General features: G+C 38.0%; 1 protein-coding gene across 1 annotated transcript in view; it reads right to left on the bottom strand.

Annotated features, from left to right (window-relative positions):
• The window catches only part of LOC131053974 (uncharacterized), a 61,783-nt gene that overhangs the window by 23,301 nt on the left and 18,354 nt on the right, over positions 1-20,128 (bottom strand). The window contains exons 2-3 of the mRNA XM_057988542.2: positions 5,002-5,079; positions 4,819-4,903 (exon numbers count right to left, since the gene is read on the bottom strand). Coding sequence (XP_057844525.1) covers positions 4,819-4,903; positions 5,002-5,079 — 163 coding nt within the window. The remainder of the gene's footprint in view (positions 1-4,818; positions 4,904-5,001; positions 5,080-20,128) is intronic.

Raw genomic sequence — 20,128 nt, 5'->3', positions numbered from 1 at the left:
CTGTGGAGGATGCTACTTGGGGGAATGAGGAGATCTCGCAGCATCCCGACTTGCGATTGTTTGAGGACAAGCAATTTTGGGGAGGGCCGAATGTAATGTCCCCTTCTCAGTAGTAAGCAAGTCAGTGGCCATTAGCCTATCTCAGAGACACGTAGGCTAACTAGAAGTGGAAAATTAGGGTTTCCTATTTTCTAGGACTTATCGCAATTTTCGAGGATGTTCTGGTGGGAGTTTGGCAGAATGAATCAAGATTTCCTTCTGGGTTTTTTGTAAGCTTCGCAGAGGTATGGCATGCAATCAATTCAGGGGAGTTTGCAGAGAAGCTCAGGGGAGTTTGCAGAGTGGAGCAGAGAAGCTCAAGCCACGTTTCTATGGACCATTCAAAGTTACCAGGAAGGTTGGTGCAATGGTCTACAAGTTGGAGATACCAGAGAGTAGCAGAGTTCATAATGTTTTCCACGTGTCATGCCTCAAGAAGGTGCTTGGACACAATGTTGTACCTTCTTCAGATTTACCTCCCTTGGATGAGGAAGGACAGTTGGTATTGATTCTAGAGGAGATCATTGACTCACGAGAACGCTCTTTGAGGAGAAGGACATTCAAAGAGTATTTGGTGAAGTGGAAGAACTTACCTGTGGAGGATGCTACTTGGGGGAATGAGGAGATCTCGCAGCATCCCGACTTGCGATTGTTTGAGGACAAGCAATTTTGGGGAGGGCCGAATGTAATGTCCCCTTCTCAGTAGTAAGCAAGTTAGTGGCCATTAGCCTATCTCAGAGACACGTAGGCTAACTAGAAGTGGAAAATTAGGGTTTCCTATTTTCTAGGACTTATCGCAATTTTCGAGGATGTTCTGGTGGGAGTTTGGCAGAATGAATCAAGATTTCCTTCTGGGTTTTTTGTAAGCTTCGCAGAGGTATGGCATGCAATCAATTCAGGGGAGTTTGCAGAACTTACTAATTTTGGTAAGTTTATGTCAGTTGTCATGATTATTGGGTTTTTCTGGGTTTCTCGAGCTGAGCCACAGAGTTCAAAGAACAATCTTTTTGGTGAAGTTTCCTAGACTTACTATTTTTAGTAAGTACTATTTCTGACAGTTCTATTTTTGGCAAGTTCAGTTGTTCAAGTCAGTTGACTTAGTCTCAACTCTTTTTGGCAGTAATCAATATTTGGAAGGGAAAAAACTATTTTTTAATAAATACTTTGATTATATTTGGCCTAGGCGTAATTGGTGTTTTAACTTAAGGGGTTCGACATGATAGTTTAATCAAAAAATATAACTTAAGTGAATGGAGCAATTTTGTGCCTAAGTAATATTATTCCTCTAAAGTCATTTTTGAGCACCCACTTTACACTTTATGTTATAAACTATTATTTATCCAAAGTGGCGATTTTGTGGTGGAATTGACATTGGGCGGACTTTGCCTAGGAGGTGAAATGAAATGAATGGCATTTGGGCACCATGTTAAGGGATTTGAATTTGAATTTGGCTTGGCAATAATTATAAATTGGAGCCTTGGGCTCTCATTTTGGGATCCATGAAATTTGTATAACGAAGTGCTGCCGGAATGGTGCCAGACTTGTGCTTCGAAGTTGCGAGCTTCCTAGCCTGTGTCAGTTTTGTGCATGAGATATAGCACCTAGTTGTGGAGGGACTATTTCTCATTCAAAAGAATAGATAGATCATATTGAGAATGGATTGCATCAATTGGTTTTTTTATTTCTGTGTGAGTTTGTGTGTTTCTTGGTTGCTGGATGGCATCATGGCTGAAGCATATTTTCACTCCTAAGTCTTTGTGCGGGCTCCTACTAATTCTGGATATTGGCTCTAATTATTTCCATGCACTGGGCGATGGGATTTGTAAGTTTTCAGCCCTTAGTTTTGAGTCTTCAATTTTTAAATGCAAATCGTACTTTTCAGCCTAGCCGTACATTTTAGGGGGTGCATTGGGATGTGTGCTGATTGTCTAGGGTCATGTTGCTGTTGTATTTTCAAATTGTACTTGGTTGCTTTATGCATATTGTCAATTTGGGTGTGTTTGGGGAAGATTTGAGTGAGTTTTGAGTGAGTTGGTGTGGATTGGTGTTGTTGGTTATGCATTTCCAGTTTGCTGTCTTTAAATTAGGTTTCTTGAAAGTTGGATTTTGAGTGAGTTCATGAGAGTGTGATTTGTTTAGGAATTTAGAAGATGTTTGGAGTTCTTGTTGCAACTGTCAGTTCTTGATCAACAATTGGTTGTCAAATTCTATATTCATTGTAATGCTGCTTAGTAGTACTAACAGCAACATTATGGTTTTCTGCTGACCCACTACATAAGTGGAAGAGGCTAGCCTTGCCGCCTAGTTCAAACAGTGATTCTAATAATATTGTAATCCATGTTTGCATTATAAAGTTGATTAGTAGTACTAACAGCTATATACTTGGATTGTTGCACTCATCCCACTGCATAAGTGGAAGAGGTTGGCTTGCCACCTTCTTATCTATTGTAACACTGTCCTCCCGCTGAATAAGCAGTAGAGTTGATTGTAATTCCATTTCTAGTCCTCCCGCTACATAAGCGGTCGAGTGATTGTTGTTCTTTCAGTTGTAATCTTCTAATTGGTTGGTTGCACCACCATACTGTTGTAGAAGCTCTTACACTCGCTGGATAAGCGGAAGGGGTAGGCTTGCCGCCCAGTATTGTATTTGAGATTTCATTTCCAGCAGTTATTTCAGCTAACGATCCCCTTGACACCGTATGCTCTCACCCTCCCATACAGGGCTCTCGGTGATCAGAAAGTGAAAGGGTTACTTTCAGCATTTCCTTTCTGCGCAAGTTTGATTATTCTAACCTTAACAGGTGAATCTTGTTGTGTTAAAAATCAAAAAAAATTGAGGGGCACATTACACACATGCAGAGGAGGATTTCGAGGAATCACTCTTTGAAATTTGAAAACAAACTTAATAGGCATCTATGAGAAGGACCAGCAATTGGCACCATCACAAAACAACTTAGAAGCATTGTTCATGCATAGGGACAACGTGCTAGCATAAACCATTCATATTGCTGGTGCCCATAAATTGAATAGAGCAATCATCTCAATTATTTCTGATCAACAATGTTAACAGTCAAACAACATTTATTACCGATCGACTCTAGTACAGCAGTCAATAGTCAAGGGGAGTCAGATGTTAGATTTGTGTCTACCAGTAGTCAATAGTCAAGGGGAGTCAGATGTTAGATTTGTGTCTACCAGCAGTAAATATTCAAAGGGAGTCAATTCACTTCAAAATGGCCGTCAAAGAAGACAACAAACAGTCCAACTCAGTGCTAGTCAACTCACTAATGTCCCAGGTCCCTGTTTTGACATCAATCATGCAAAATCATCCAAAGTATAAGTTCTATCTTACTTTCTTCCTCAGTGATCCCCAATGTGCATGATATGCTAACATGATAATTTTCAATAAGGCCCGATTAATATCATTTATATTTTGTAATCATTTCATGAGGCTACTCATCCCACTCAACGTTACTAGTATAAGATATGCTATCTTCAGAGCTAGTTGATCAAGAGAGAAAATGAGGTCTATATCAAAAAATTAGATATTTCATTTTAGATGTGATGATGCCATAAAATTTCTAATGCTCTCATGAATGAGTTCTGATAATGTCAGCAGCTTCTCTAATGACTAATTCAGATCTTCCATCACATCTCTAGTTTCAAGCTTTTCTTTACTAGTTTGAACATGATATCTTCTGTAAGTGAAAAATGTGATCAGGGTTCTACCAATTACAAGGGGGAGTGCCAAGTGAGAACTACTTAACTCTACATGGATGCGCTAGTAATGACATATGTTGATTACCATTGGAGGGCTAATGTACTCAAAAATTCAAAATTATGGGTATGTATTGTTGGTGTAAGATATGCTGTCCTAAATGCTAGGTCAACCAAGGACAAAATGGAATTTTAAAATTAAAAAATAAGAAATTTCATTTTAGATGTGAGGATGCTATAAAATTTCTAAAGATGTCATTAATGAGTTACGATGATGTCATTAGCTCCTGTTATGTCCAAGTCACATCTTCCAACACATCTGCAGTTTCAAGCTTTTCTCTAGGAATTTGAACTTTGAACATGCTATTGATAACTTTTCAAACTGAAAAAGTTTGATCAGGGTTGTAACAATGTCAAAATGGAGTCACGTGAGAGATACTAACTGTATATGGATTGACTGGTAAAGATATATGTTGCTTACCATTGGAAGGATTGTGTGGTCAAAAAATTAAAGAGCATTTACAAATTTTTATGGTTGCTGAGCCTTGGTGGGCCCCACCTTTTAGGTTTAGTGTTAGAGTTTGTTGGCTTTTTATTGGTTTTTAAAATTGCAAGGTCTGCTTTTCAAAACTTATGTGATCAGCACACTTGCTATACTTAATTATGCACGACTTTCCTCAAAATTAAAAAATAAGTTACCTATTTAGAGGTAATGCAATGAATTTCACAAATATTCAATTGACACAAATGCATGTGAACTCATGCTATTTAAGTTGCCACCAAAGACACCAATTTGGTGTATGAGAACCCCCCCGCCCCGCCTTAGAAAGCTCAGAAGGGGATTTTTTTTCATAACTCATATTGTTCAACTTTTTAACTCTCTGAGCTTTAATCCTTTGACCCATCCTACAAAATTCCAAGCTTTGCCAATGCCTGAGGTAAGTAATAACAAATACTACCAATAACACTACCAATAGCAAATACTGATGCTGTTATTGTAGAATCTCTTCTTTGGAAATTGTGCAAAGAAATACTACTGCTGAAGCATCCAAAAGTACTTACTATTAAATCTCTTCTTTGGAATCTTCCCGTTGTTAAGAGAATATACAAAATTCCTTACTTTCTCAGCATTCAGACGAGCGGAGTACTGAAAAATGAAAAGGATATAACATGGCTCTGTATGTTATTAAAAATCAAGCGTGATTTTATGTATAATACTCAAACGTAGAAAAACACATATGATACCTGTATAACAATGACATAATACTTTGAGTTGTTGTGATCGCTGCAATCCGTAATACTTTTATCAGCTTGTGTATTTACCTATAAAAAGTAGCTAGTTAGTGTCCATTTAAATTTTGAAAGGAAGCCACCAAACATTCAACTCATAATGCTTTCACAAAATGCCAAGCAATATTCAACCCATAAAAGCACATAAAATACAAAATACTTCAACAATAACCGAGCAGAAAAATAGACAATTAAATTCTATTGAATAATGCTGAACTCAAAATACTTCAACAATAGCTGAGCAGAAAAATAGACCATTAAATTCTATTGAATAATGCTGAACTCTTGATCCTTGAACTAGGAGCCAAAAGCACTTACTTATAAGGTTTTACAATATGTTACATAAAAAAATAATAAAAATGCTAATTAAATCTTATGCTAAGAATAACCTGATTGTATGCAATGGAAGCTTTCTTACAAAATTCAACCCACTAATACTTAATATAAACTCAGGCAATATTTACTTGAATTGCCAGTGAAAATTAAAATAAAGTATACACTAACAGTAGAACTTCTAGATTAATCTAAAAATTGCTGATATATAAATAGTTGAAAACTATGTTCCACCAAGTTTATGGTACAGAGGGATGCGTTTCAGGGACGGATTTTTTTGAGGCCATTTTTGGGGACGGTAGAGGATGGCACAGGGAATGGCTATTTAAAAAATACAGAAAAAATATTAAAATATGGAAATTTCAAATATTTATATACCATTGATAACAATGGTAAGGCAATCTTTTTATGCATTAAAAAAAAAATTGTAAATAAACATGTAATGGAAAATGATGCCTGCATTGCCATATTCAGTTCTCACTTAGTTCATAGCTTAAGATTAAACTATGTAATTATTTAATTAAGGTGAAAAATATTTTTATGTTATAAAAAGGAAAATTAACAAATCTGCTCAAGACAGAACTAACAAGGAGCTAGGCATGAGGCTATTACATAGATACTTGGTGGAACAAATAAAAGATCTGATTGTCCTAGACTCTTAACTCTTTTCATACAGAGAGAGGATTTATGCATAGTTTTAGAAATGAACAAATATTAGATATGGGGTCTTTCTTTTCTTATGCTAGGAGTAAGAGGGGTATGGGGTACCACAAACAACAAATGAAAATGTTTTCCTTTTAACCTGTGGCCTTTTAAAAAAAATGCTCCACTTGTAGGGGACAGCCAGGTGTCTTGGGGATGGTTGGGAGACATTTGAGACATCCCCAGCCATCTCAGGGACAGTTAGTCGTCCCTGACCCATCTCCACATCCCCGGGACATGTTCGCCTTTTTTTTTTTGCAATTGAGGATGGCTGTCCCCACATCCCCGAGTCATCCTTGATGTATTCCAAAAACCTTGGGGACATGCCCCTGTGTACCCTTAATGAAAATAGATTTTCCAGAATTTGCCCATCTCCTCAAAAATAATAATGAATAAAAACAGCTATTTTTGCACATGCGAAAAATTGATTATTTAGACAAGGCCTTGGAGGCAATACTGATCAAACTTTTCTACTCTATACTTGGCAAACCCTTTGAGGAAGCTCTGAAATCTTTGATAACCTGATTATTTGAATCTGATTATCCTTTGTTCTACTAATCTTACAATCCAACTCTAGTTGGAATATGCTTGTCCAAATGGTCTAATACTCTAGAGCATATGAAAATATTGTCATTTGTACATGAAGTGATCAAATTGTCTTTTGTATGCACAATTATTGTTAGGAAATCATGCATAATACCCACATGTTATATCCATTTCCTACATAACTCCATGAAAGAAAACTAGCATACAAGGTTACAAAATAACCACAATGCATAGATCAAATAGACAAGCCACAAGATAACACAAGATATGCCTTGGAAAAACCCTCAAGAGGGAAAACCCCAACCTCCAAAAGCATCCATACTCCACCACATTCAACAATAAAGCAATGCATGTCTGACAGAGTTACAATGAATAATTCTGAAACATCAAGCCTCTCCAATACATTCTCCATGTGTCCAAGAATGAATCTACACATCTCATGCCATGCTCCATATCCACTCCTCAAAAAAACTCAATAATATAACAGCCCATTCACCCAACCAACCCTAACCACTAAACATGTGCTTGCTTATATAGACTCAAGCTCACACAAATACAACCCACTGGTAAAATGAAACCATGTGCCTCAAAACCATGAGAACACAAAAACCATTGACCTCTCATTTACTTTTGGCGACTAAGTTTGCACAATATTAAATATGTTTCCCCAAATAATATTTAATTATTCTATATCTCCCATACATAAAATAACTGACCCAATATTACATGGACTTTGCAAGTGACCTTGGATAATTACCTAATGTGGCTAAACACATCTCATAGGTGTACCACAACTAAATAATTATTTAGTTACTACATTATAATAAATCATTATATGCAAGGGGCACAACACCTTAACCCAACATTCTCCCACTTCTTGTATAGATTGCATAAGGGTAAATCAATGAAATACATCATCATAGCCATATATGAAACCAAATGAATCTCTAGCATGCTCATGTGCTCCATCAAGATACCTGCAATAAAACCAAAATGACCACCATCTCAAGCAAGACCACTCAACCCCCAACATGCCAACTATGGAAGAAAAGGAACATTCCAAGGTAAAGATGCACCAATCCAAAGAACACAAGCATCAAATCCAAGTGATAACAAAGGCTCCAAGTGTTGTTAAAGGCAAAAACCCACATGATCGAAAATAGCATCCACAACACATGTCAATACATCCAACCATCCATATCTTGTAAGCTAAGTTGTCGATTTTGGTACAGAATAAAAAAACAAGTATGAAGTCTAGGTAAACCTGTAAGGAAATTTTATTCTTGGGTATCATACTGTTGATGTGTATTTTGTACACAGCCAAACACAGAATAAAATACCCAAATGGTACCTTATCCTCTCTTGATTAAAGCCTCTGAATGCTGAAGATATCACGAAAAGGATCAATCAGGATGACTTCAAGGTTCTTCGTTATAGGATCTCTACGTGTGGATAAGCACCAGTGGTCGTTGTATATGCTGTTTCTTCAAGGGGCCTTACGTACTTTCTGAGAAAGCTTGTCCGTATTACTCTCTTTTTGACTGCAGGAACAGGATCTTCCTAACACTAACAGATTCTCAAAAAATAGCAAAAGATAAGGGTTTCAAGGGATGAATGCTAATCTAATCCTAAGAATGACTGAATGTAGGCTAGACTTGGTAAGATTCTACCAATTTCAGTATCGCCAAGAAATTTCAACTCTACTGGAATTGATGCAATCTTCTAAGGTGATTCAGTAATTTTCAAATCATCAAGGATATAGATACTATCATAGAGATACATATCAGTACTTCCAAAAATGATTGAAGTTTTAAGTAATCTCAATATTTCCAGTTGATCACACAAGGCGTCCTTACAATCAGCAAGAAGCTAGTGGTTTGGAACGTGAATCTCACCAAAGATCAAGCACAACACTTAGTCCTTCAAACTTAAACTTAAATACTACTTCGACTGAGAGTGATTCAAGAAAATAAACAATCATGAAGATAGCCACAAGTATTGCAATAAAACACCATAACTTCAATATTTTATTGATCTCAAAGCCAAATGGACAACAATTGTTCAAAATTCTTTCTTCACTTCTCAATCTTGCTACACAATAACTTTCTTCTCTCTAAGCTCTCTCTCTTCTTTAACTTCTCTATTATCAAAATGAAAATGAGTGAGGGTATATATAGCATCCTCAAATACAATGAATGGCCCAGATCGACAGAGGATCAATGGTTGAGATTTTGACGCCTAAACCCTAATTAGGGTTTGTTACCAAAAAGGTCCCCATTTAAATAAACATCATTAAATGCATAGCCAATATTTAATTGGCACAAATATCGAGGAAACATAGACCAATAAGAATTAAGCTGCCACATCATCCTATAACAACTTTTCATCTAGAATTTTGTTCCCTTTCCTATGCTCTTTTTTAGCATATCCAACGAATCTGGACACAATTCCCTCAATCTCAGCAATGGGAATCTCAGGAAGATTCTTCATTCGTTCTTCCAAGTGAAGGACTTGATCAAAAGCAGTGAGAAGAGCTATCTCCCATCTAGGTTCAAGTTCTTTGATCTTCTCAATCAGGAACATGGTAGTGAACATCAGATCTCGTTGCTCATCTGTGATGACGTTCTCTTCTTTGCAAAAGATGACCTTGACTCTCTCCTCCAACTCTTGGATGTCCACATCTGTCTCAATCTCGATCCGGCCTGGCAAGAATGGTACACAACACCTCGAACACCCTATCTTGAATTGGATGGATGATACCTTCAACTTGACTGCATTTGGTGTTGATGTCTTCAAAAAGGACCTCTTTCATCTAGAGCAGAGCTGACCACTGTAGGAGGTTATGGGTTCTTCCATCCATTATCTTTTCTTATGCCAGGATCCGTCTTGGTGTTTGCCTTATCACTTGTAGGACAGGAATGATAACGTCTCTAGTGTGAGTGAAAGCGGCTATAGTTATCATTAGATTATGGATAACTTCAAGGACCTAGATAGCTCGATGAACTATCTTCATCGTTCTTGATGCAAATTCAACGGCTACCATGTGGGATTTATCAATCCAAGAGCTCAAAAGCTGAACCAAGCTCTTGACCCTTTCTGCTTCGCCAACTCATTCAAGAGGAACTGCTTGTAAAGGAGATACTGCTGGATCCTAACATCTCAAGGGCTGATTGAGATGACTAAAATAGCCTCTCCAAGCACCGACCTCTCTCTCAAGCTTCTTATTCTTTTCCATTTCTTCTTTAAGTTTGTCTTTAAGTGCTTCAAATGAATCAGTTGCCTCTTCCATTGCTTGTTCGATGGTAAGTGGACCAAGCTCAAATGTTTCTAAGTCATACTCATCTACAAGAATCTCACCCTCATACTCGTCCACTACTGGTGTAGCTATTTGCAATTTCCTGGATCCTGTCTCATCCCTTATTACCTTGGACATCTTTGTGGCCTTCTTCTTTTCCATTGCCTCTTGAGAATTTCCTATAAGGCTTTCTAAATCAAATACATCTTCTTCCTCTTCAACCACAACCACCCTTGTTAGTCTTTCTTTTAACCAATCCGGGATGGCGGATCTTGTCTCTCTTACTTGTATTTCTTTAAGCAGTGGTCCATCCTCTCGGAAAGGAGATGTCGCTTCATCATCATTCTTCTCTTCATGTAGCTCATTAGCATCAATTTGGGGAGATTGACTTGATGAATGTTGAGGCGTCTGTCCCTTTTCTGGCTTGTCATTTTGTACCATGGATTCCATAGATTCATCCATTTCATGTACCATCCTCTCCTGATCTTCTCCTTGACCTGCCTTCTTTTCATGTCGAGAAGATGTGCTTGGTGGGTGATCGGGGTTTGTTTTCTGCTTCTTCTTAGAGGGTTCCCTTTTCTCAGGTCTTTCTTTCCTCTTTGAGCCTTTGGAATGAGAAGCATTCTCACTCACACTTGCTTCTCCTTCTTCTGGTCTTGCCTCCAAAGTAAAAGTCATTGATACATTCTGCTCCTTCAACTTTTGATGTTGTACATCCACCCATCTGCGAGTGCATGACAAAACAGGAGCCATCAAAGCTCTCAAGTCTAAAACCTCGGGCTCATTCCAATCTATCTTCACTCCTTTGTCTTCTTTCTCATAAGACGACTGGAGGCATCTACCATTATCCTGAGCTTGATCAGCTACTCTATAAACTTTGCATTTCCTGATGAGATCTAAGGGTAGCCTGGAATGCATCTTTCTTTTAACCTCTAAATCACTTGGGAGATTCATCCAAAAGTCCTCCACCTGAAACTCATGTTTGTACTTCTTACCGATTGTCTCCTCCATATAACCATGAGGATCAAAATTCTCTCGCGAGGCAAAGGATGTGAATGAATATAAAGATAATTCCTTCTCTGCATCTTCCGAGGCTTGAGTGTTAGGACATACTTCAAGTGAATTCCCTAGTATGATGGGCACGGGAATTCCATTTCCATGCTTGTGTCTGGATGCCTTTGCATAAGCTGCCAACTGTCTAGTTACCTCAAGTAGCACTATCCTGTCTGTTGGATATCTTGGCAACATGTAAGGAGGTGAAGGACACCCATGAACCCTGATGTATGTGAATTTTTGAAACTAGGTGAACCATGCACCATACTTCTTCACAAGCTCCTGTGCATCCAGAGATAGTCGATTATGAATCCCCCCTTGCAATATCCTGGTAATGTTCATCGTGAAGGTGTCATTAACTAACTTGTAGTCACTTCTAGGCGGATGATGCAGATGAACATAAGAATCACAAACTCTCATTTCTCCGGGTCCTCTTCCGATCACTCCTCTGTGAAGTAGCCCTGCATACTCGAAACTCCTGATTAAGGCATATATAACATATGAGCTCATGTGGAACAATTTGGTGGGTCGTAGCCTTCTCAACTGCACGTCCAGACAATTGCTAATAATTTTGGCCCAATGAAGCATTCCTTTTCCTTGGACTATCACTTGAATGAAGAAGAACATCCACTTTTCGAAGAAGAAGGCTTGAGGAGCCCATGTAACTCGATTGAGCAAAGTTATCAAATCTCTGTATTCCTCCTGGAAGTCAATCCTATGCGGTGTATTGGGAATCTTGTTCAGGCGAGGCCGACTTTTGAGCAACCAACTCTTATTGATGATATTCAAACAAGTTTCAAGATCATCCTCATAGATCGACCTGGCTCCTTCTAAGCTTTTGTAAATCATATCTTTATGGTCTGGTAGATGAAGAGCTTCGCTTATGGCTTCCTCTGAAAGGTAAGCTAAGATGTTCCCGTCCTTAAATACGATCGTCCTTGATTGTGAGTCATAGTGGCGAGCACACTCGATCATCAGCTCATGACACTTGACTGTGGGAGGGAAACCTGCCGCCTTGATGATGCCACTTTCAATTATCTTCTTCGCAACAGGTGATGGCTTGCCAATGTAGGGGACCTCTCGAAACTTCTTCACATTGAAGTTTCCTAAGTTGGTGTCTCCGATATTACTCCATTTGGACACGATCCTGGTCTCCAATTCGTCATTCTTCTGATCTTCTTTGATGAGAGCCGGGCGACTAGTAGATACTCCAGCCTTTGGAGTCGCCATCTTGACACCTACACAACATTTCAAAATTAGTCCTTGAGCATTAAAGGGTAGAAAATAAGACTCAAAAGAAGGATTTAAGATATTAATTAGGAAATTTCATGATAAATCTAGAATTATTCATTTCCTAATTAATTAATCAACACTTAGAATTTTCTAAAAAAAATGCCTAAAAAATTAAGTCTTGAATAAGGATATTAAGATAATTTTGCCATACCTCCTCTTGAGTACTCAAAAAAACTTGACAATGATGAAAGAAAACTAGACTTTGATGGATAAGGCCTAGATTATAGTCCTCCCTTGGATGGATTGTGCCTCCTCTAGCTTCAAAAGAATAAATTCCACCCTCCTTAGTATCCACACTTAGTAGAAATTCACCTCAAACATGCTATATTTCGCTCCTCAAATTCGCACTTCAACTTCGCATTTAAGAAGGGATGAATGAATGATTAAAACTTGAACAAAGCATCCCCTTTATATAGAGCGCTCACCTCTTGTTTCCCCATGGCCAACTTGCTAATAAAGAGGTAAAAAATAAATAAAACCTTTAAAAAATGTGGGCCGACTTGCTAATAAAGAGGTAAAAAATAAATAAAACCTTTAAAAAATGTGGGCCGACTTGCCAAATAAAGGCAAAATAATGACTTGAGCGCTTTTTCATAAATTTTAATTTAAAAATTAATTTTAGATGTCTCTAAGATGCCCCTTTTTTTTTTTTTTTTATTAAAGATAATGAGTTCAAAATTACATAAGAGTTCAAGATTACATCAACCAGAGGCCTAGCCTCACTCGATCAAAAACATATACAGATTACAGAGGACGACACTGATCAAAAAATATAATTACAACCAAGATCTGCAACATGACTAAGATAGAATGTCCAATGAGCGATCAACCCAAGCCACCCAGCCAAGAGGACCATCCATCCAGACCAAGTCTTTGTGAGCTTGCACCTGAGCCAGCAAGGAAAGCTCATCTAATCTGGGGTTCCCATTCTTCCTGATTTCATCTTTAATTTTCTCGCAGGCAACCTCGAACGCATGTAGGTCATCCAGGGTTCTCCGCCAAAGGGGGCCATTCTTCAACTCGTGAAAATAAAAGGATGCACCGCATTGAATGAACCTCTTTAACTTCTTCCTTTCCACCATCATCGTAACATGAACCTGCAGAAAAATTTTGAAATGTGTGAGTTTCCTGAAAAACTCAGTAAGAACTCTCGGCTTACCTTGAAACTTTTCTTCGTTCCGGCATTTCCAGATCTGCCAAAGAATGTTAGAAGACAGCATATTCCAAAATAAATTCGAATCCTTATGCAAGCCAGGCACATAACCAGAAATGATATTAAGAATGCTCATATTGAACGGATAAATAATGCCAAATCTATTCCAAATTTCCTTAGCAAAGAGACAATCAAAAAGGATATGTTTACCAGTTTCTGGAACCTTACACAGATTGCACAGATCAAAATGAGAATCAGAATCAGTACTAAACCTCTTGATAGGAAGTCTGTCAAGTAAAACAAGCCATTTAAAACAATTGATTTTCGGCTCAACAGGACTTTTCCAGAGCTGCTGAAAAACTTTACTCCACCTTTTGATTATTTCAAGGTCAAAAATTAATTTATTAAATTAAAATGCCTCTAATTTAATGCGAATTTGATTTAATCTTTCCAAATGCCTCGAATTTAGCAATTTTGGGAGATTTGAGGAATATCAATGCTTGATTAAGGTTTCAATGAAGAATGCCAATAATTTCGCCCTGGACCTTCAGCAAGGGTCAGGAGCGATTTCTCTTATTTGTGCTTACTCCTCCATCATTTTAATTTCAATCCAGCTCACAGGGTTAGGCAATGATCCTCCTTAGTCATTTCATGCATGCTTAGTTCGTTATTGTAAGGCAAAATAGGTGTTTGAAAGATTTTCACCCTGGACCCTCAGCAAGGGTCAGGAGCGACTTTTGCAATTTTGACTAAAAAAATCCTCATTTCCTCATCTAAAAACTTCTTCACCAAGCAAGATCATGTTTATGCCTCTTTTCAAGATGCCTTTGATACTTTATTTCAACCAAACTAAGCAAGAAAATCCTCCTTCCAAGTTTTTCGCCCTGGACCCTTAGCAAGGGTTAGGAGCGAATTTTGCAATCTAGACTCAATCCATCATCATTTTATGTTGAAACTTTTACTCATCAATAGACAATGCCCTTCCTTATCGATTCCATCCAAGTTTGCTTTGTTTCTGCAAGGTAAAATAAGAGTTTTTCAAATTTTTGCCCAAGGCCCTCAGCAAAGGTCAGGAGCGATTTTTCTTTCCTAGCCCAGGATCATCAAGTTTTGGAAACAAATCTTTACTCATTATAGTTTTAAAGGCCACTTTTACCCCAGGATATCCTTGCCTTAGCAAAAACTCAAGAGAAATAGGTTGACTTTGCAATTTTCGCCCTGGGCCCTCAGTAAGGGTCAGGAGCGATTTTGAGTTTTTTGAGCAAATTCTTGATCATTCCAACTTCAATCCACCTCACAATGCCAGGAAATATCTTTCTTCTTGCTCCCAATCCAAGTTTGATTTCGTTTTGCAAGGCAGAATGGGAGATTTAATGATTTTTGCCCTGGGCCTCCTGAGAGGGTCAGGAGCGAATTTTGAGTTTTAGGTATATTTCTTCATGCTTTTAACTTGAAATCACTTCTAAGGCATTACACACATGTCTTTCTCCCATCCAAGTCATGAAACAATACATTTTGTCCTGAATTTGCAAGAAAAGGAGAAGACTTGGAAATTTCGCTCAGGACCTCCTGAGAGGAATTCAAACATCATTTCAATCTTATTCTTATGCCTAGCTTTGCTCAACTTTGGAGAAAAAAAAAGTCAGATTTTGGATTTTTTGCCCTGGACCCTCAGCAAGGGTCAGGAGCGACTTTGCTTATCTAGCTTGGTTGCTTCTTGTTGATTATCCAAATTATCTTCACAGGATAAAACATACCTTTTCTCATCCACTCCAATCATAGAAATTGTTTTGTCCTTGCAAGAAAGAGGTGTCTTTGAGAATTTCGCTTTGGGCCTCTTGAGAGGGTCAGGAGCGATTTTTCAATTTTAACCAAAATGTTTCACTTTTCACTTTGAAATTTCTTTGCCAAGCAAGATCTCACCCTGCACTATGCTATGAATAAGGATTTTATGTCCAAGAAAGGTAAAATAATGTGTTTATAAAGAATTTCGCCCTGGACCCTCAGGAAGGGTCGGGAGCGAATTTGTCTTTCCTGGGCAAAACTCCTTCATCTTTTGATCTTCAAACAAGTTAGGGGGTTCTATTATGTTCACTTCACCATTCATCACGCCTTTGACATCTCAATTTGACCAAACAAGGCCAGAGATGACTCCAATAGAGATTCTCGCCCTGGACCCTCAGCAAGGGTCAGGAGCGAATTTCTCAATTCATGCTTGTTCCATCATCACTTCAAGTTGATTTGTCCTCTCCAAGGAAGAAAACACTATTCCTCTCTCATCCATACCCAAGCTTGACTTGATTTTGCCAGGAAAATAGGTGATTGAAGGAATTTCGCCCTGGACCCTCAGCAAGGGTCAGGAGTGAAATTTAGGTTTTCAACAAAGTCCTTTATCTTTTCAAGTTGAAACTTTCTCAGGTGGGTAAAGGGAGATGCCTTTATTTCATTCATGTTCAAAACCAAATCCTTTTTCACTGCAAAATAAGGAAAATTCAAAATTTCGCCCTGGGCCCTCAGCAAGGGTCAGGAGCGAATTTGCCTTTGTTGCCCAAAATTCATCAATTTTCATGCTTTCAAACCCTCAATTGCATCAAGTGGCGTCCAATCTTCCTTCCGGGAGACCCTGCACAAAACAAGTTAGCCAAAATTAGTGACAAATAAACTCAAATAAAATTTTCGCCCTGGACCCTCAACAAGGGTTAGGAGCGAAATCTTCATTTCAGGCTAAACTGCTCAAATTTTAAGTTTCAAACCACTTCACAAGGCAAAGTCAGGTCATTCTCAAGGCCAAGAACCAGTTAGCAAGTCCACTCAAAACAAGAAATTGTGTTTAGAATGAAGTTCGCCCTGGACCCTCAACAAGGGTCAGGAGCGAATACCCTATTTCAGGCATCATCTTGCTCTCCAAAAATCAATCAAAAACCTCTCCAGGCGAGAACACACAAATTCATCTCCAAACACGCTAAAACTTAGTCAAAATTATGAAGGAAATACAGTCTACAAAGAATTTCGCCCTGGACCCTCAGCAAGGGTCAGGAGCGAATTTGACATTTTCAGGCTCTTGATCCATTTCATTCCCTATTTAACTTAGCCCACTAGACTCACTTTCCTTACTGACCAAGCTTAGCTTACCCAGACTTAGAAACAAATTGGACCTTACTCGGGCAAACCCTTCCTTCAATCTAGACCTGTCCTGAGTCCTGTCCTATCCCTGACCTAACCAATTTGACTCTCCTGAAGGGTATACCTCATTCTGACAATCCTGAATCTTCAGGAAGACCAACAATTTTCCAAAATTTGATTAGACTTAACTTGGATGAAACCCTAAAACTGAGCTTCCAAGGTTCAGTCCTAATCCAGCTAGCTCAGACAGACCACTCACTCACTCAAAATCCTAAAAGCAGAGAGAAAAACAAGCAAAGAGAAGGCAAACCAAAAAACAAAAGAGGGGGTCCCCATTCTAATGGGGCGATGTGTGAAAAGGTCACAACACATACATTTGGGTACAATTGTATTATATATATATGCAAAAACAATAAAAAATATAAAGAATTGTATATACATATTGATAGTATAATACTTCATCATTGATCAATGGTAGTGATAAAATTAAATGTCAATTGATAGTCCAAAATTTGAATATTACGTCATATATCATATATGTCTAGGACAATTCAAATGAAAATCATTGTAGTTACAAAGTTTGAAAATTGAAATAAATACAATCAAAAAATTGTATATTTGCCTCCAATCTTCATCAGTCATCAAAAGGATCTAGATCAAGGTCATCATTTGGTTCAAAATCATTTGAACCACAACTAAATGCAATGGTTTGAACCACAACTAAATGCAATGGCATTCCCACAAGGTGCACCATGTGTAAGAATCTCATTATCATCTGTAGTGACTCTAGCAAGCTCTATAATACATGAATCCAAGTGGTACACTCAAGGGCTATGTCCCAATGCTTTGTTGCCCCTTCCTTGTAATGATCTTGCTTATGTGATAGAAGACATAAGTTGGAATGGACATTAACCAAGTCTTCCACTTTTTTTTGCAGCCAACTAGTTACGCTTCACTAAGTGGATATATAAATATATACTCCAATTCCGTTCAACTAAAGAACTTGCAACTTGTTGAAATTGGAGAGAAAACCCACACAACTTAAAAATAAGAAATACAAAATAAATTAAAGCTAAGTTACCGGTTTGGGTTCAGGCACTGGTTTGGGTTCGAAGAACTCGGTACGCCGGTACGGCAAAATTTTGAAAAGGGGTTTGGGTTCGTTAGTACAAAAACATGTAAATTTTATATATATATATATATATATATTGATATTTGTGAAGCCTATAAGCATGAATTCAAATTTACATGTCACATAGCATCATATAAACAACAAAACAATCATAAACTTGTAATCATAGCATCATGATCATACCATAATAGCATCATATACATCAAGTTTAATATCAAAAAGACAAAATATTCAAGTATCATTGTTTCAACTTTCAACAATATAAACTTAAAGTTTAATCATCAAATGGATCATCCAAAAGTGACTTTCTTTTCCAAAAGCAACATGACACCCCTACCTTGGCATATACGGGTTTTTCGGTAGAAAAGAGAAATCATTTTCCAACAAATGACGCATTAGCTCTGACAGACAAAAGAAACTACAGCCCACAATTGTTTCAAAAAGAAACGCATAAAGCAGAAATTGGCACTGGAAAGAACATTTCTGACAAAAAAAATCATCGAACAAACTCACAACCACAAAAGAATAACACATATTACTTGGAATATGCGCCATTTAATATGTGCCAAATACAATGGCTGCCAAAAAGAAACGAAGCTCAAGAATAAACACAAGGAATCGACCGCTCCAGACCACACACATATAGCTGTCAAGATAAACACTGTTGGGTTCGACCTGGGTCCGCCCGGGTTCGACTGGGTTCGACCCCAGGTTCGACTGGACCAAGGTCAAACCACCTCTGGGTTTTTTGAACCCTGGTCGAACCCAATTCAAACCGGACCCATACCACAAACCCGGTCGAACCAGGACCCGTACCAGGGGGGCCCAGAGGCAAACCCGCTAACCTAGAATTAAAGAATAGTAAGTACTAAAGTCTACAATACAAATGTTAAAAAAATAGAAAATAGAAAATACATGTGATAGATTCTTGATTGCAAGAGGCTCGAGGAACAAATAATCTTGCCCATGGAGGTGCTACTGTGTAGAGCATCTTCTTTGTATTGGTCTTGACTAGCACAAGTACTATGATCTTGTCTTGAGATGAACTTGTCAAACTCTTTCCTAACATTATCCACCACTTATGGATTTGAGAAGAATTTTTGAAATTCCAACTTGTACCCATTAGCCACTTCACTATCTCTATATGGTGTAATTCTCCCTAGCAAAGCAAGTGCCTATGTGTTATAGTATTTGGGAGATAATACATATGCAAGGTGACGCAATGGTGCATTCATCACTTTATCTTGTTCTAATAGTGATGAATGATTTTTTCCACTTCAAAAAACTGTTTCTTCGGTGTCATTCTCTTTTAGTGCTATTATGACCTTTATTTTTTCTATCATCGACTCAATGCCATCATAGATTTCTCCCAACATAGTCGATCTATAGCAACAAACCTGATCATACTCATGATAGTCTTGATGAAACTCAAGACATAGTCCACACGATCCCACCAATCGTCATCTAGGATCAATGACTTGACCTCCTATGCCCTCTCTAAATTTGATTACTTCCAAATACTCCATTAATTGCTAATAACCATGGCACCCAATGCCTCTCGCATCTTCACAAGTCATCTAAAAACAATTGTGTGATGCAAATCGGGTCTTAACAATCTAGGATCATGTAAAAAAATAAGTTAAAAACACATTAAAATATAAGTAAACATTGCATAAATTAATTTAAAAAATAAATTAAATATACCTTCAACAATTCCAAATTCGAGAAAGTCTTGAAAATGTCTTGTGACATATGGTGGTTTGTCACAAACATTTGGATCTCCTCACCCTCATGGTATACAAATTTCGCCCACTCTATTTGAGTGCCAATTGCTTGCATCACCAAGTTAAAGGAGTGTACAGTGCATGGTGTCTAAAAAATGTGTTCATACTTTTCCTCAACCAAAGCACCTGCAACCTGCAATTTTTTGCATTGTCTATAATGAGTTGGATAACATTTTCAAGACCCGCCATCTCTATGGACTCAATGGGGATTTTAGAAATAAATTTTGCATCCTTGATTTGTCCCTCACAATCAACCACCTTCAAAAACATTGCATTTTTGGGGGATACTACAATAATATTTATTAAAGGTCATTTTTTGCAATCCTTCCATCCATCAAATGCACTAGAAACTCCTATTTCAATCAAGAATCCCTAATTGGTTTGAGTGATGTCTCTACAAAAAAAAGGCCAACAAGGTGGTGTGCACCTTTTCATACCCAAAACCTGTGAAACCAAAAGGTGCACTATTGATTGTCGCCACCATTCCCCACCAATATGATGTTCTCACTAAGTTGAAAGGAAGACCATTGGCATAAATGCAACGTGCAGCTTTTTCCTTTGCAATGTCTCTTGCTTCATTTTGGAATGCCTCTTTAGCAAGGAGTGAAATCTTTTGCTTGGATAGAGGGTATCTTCAAGAAAGGATGTTGGGAGACCATTACTGAATC

The sequence above is a fragment of the Cryptomeria japonica genome, chromosome 3 (genome assembly GCF_030272615.1).
Source record: "Cryptomeria japonica chromosome 3, Sugi_1.0, whole genome shotgun sequence".
NCBI classification, from domain to species: Eukaryota; Viridiplantae; Streptophyta; class Pinopsida; order Cupressales; family Cupressaceae; genus Cryptomeria; species Cryptomeria japonica.
Note: the sequence above shows the minus strand (reverse complement) of the source record. Positions and strands in the feature narration are given on the sequence as shown.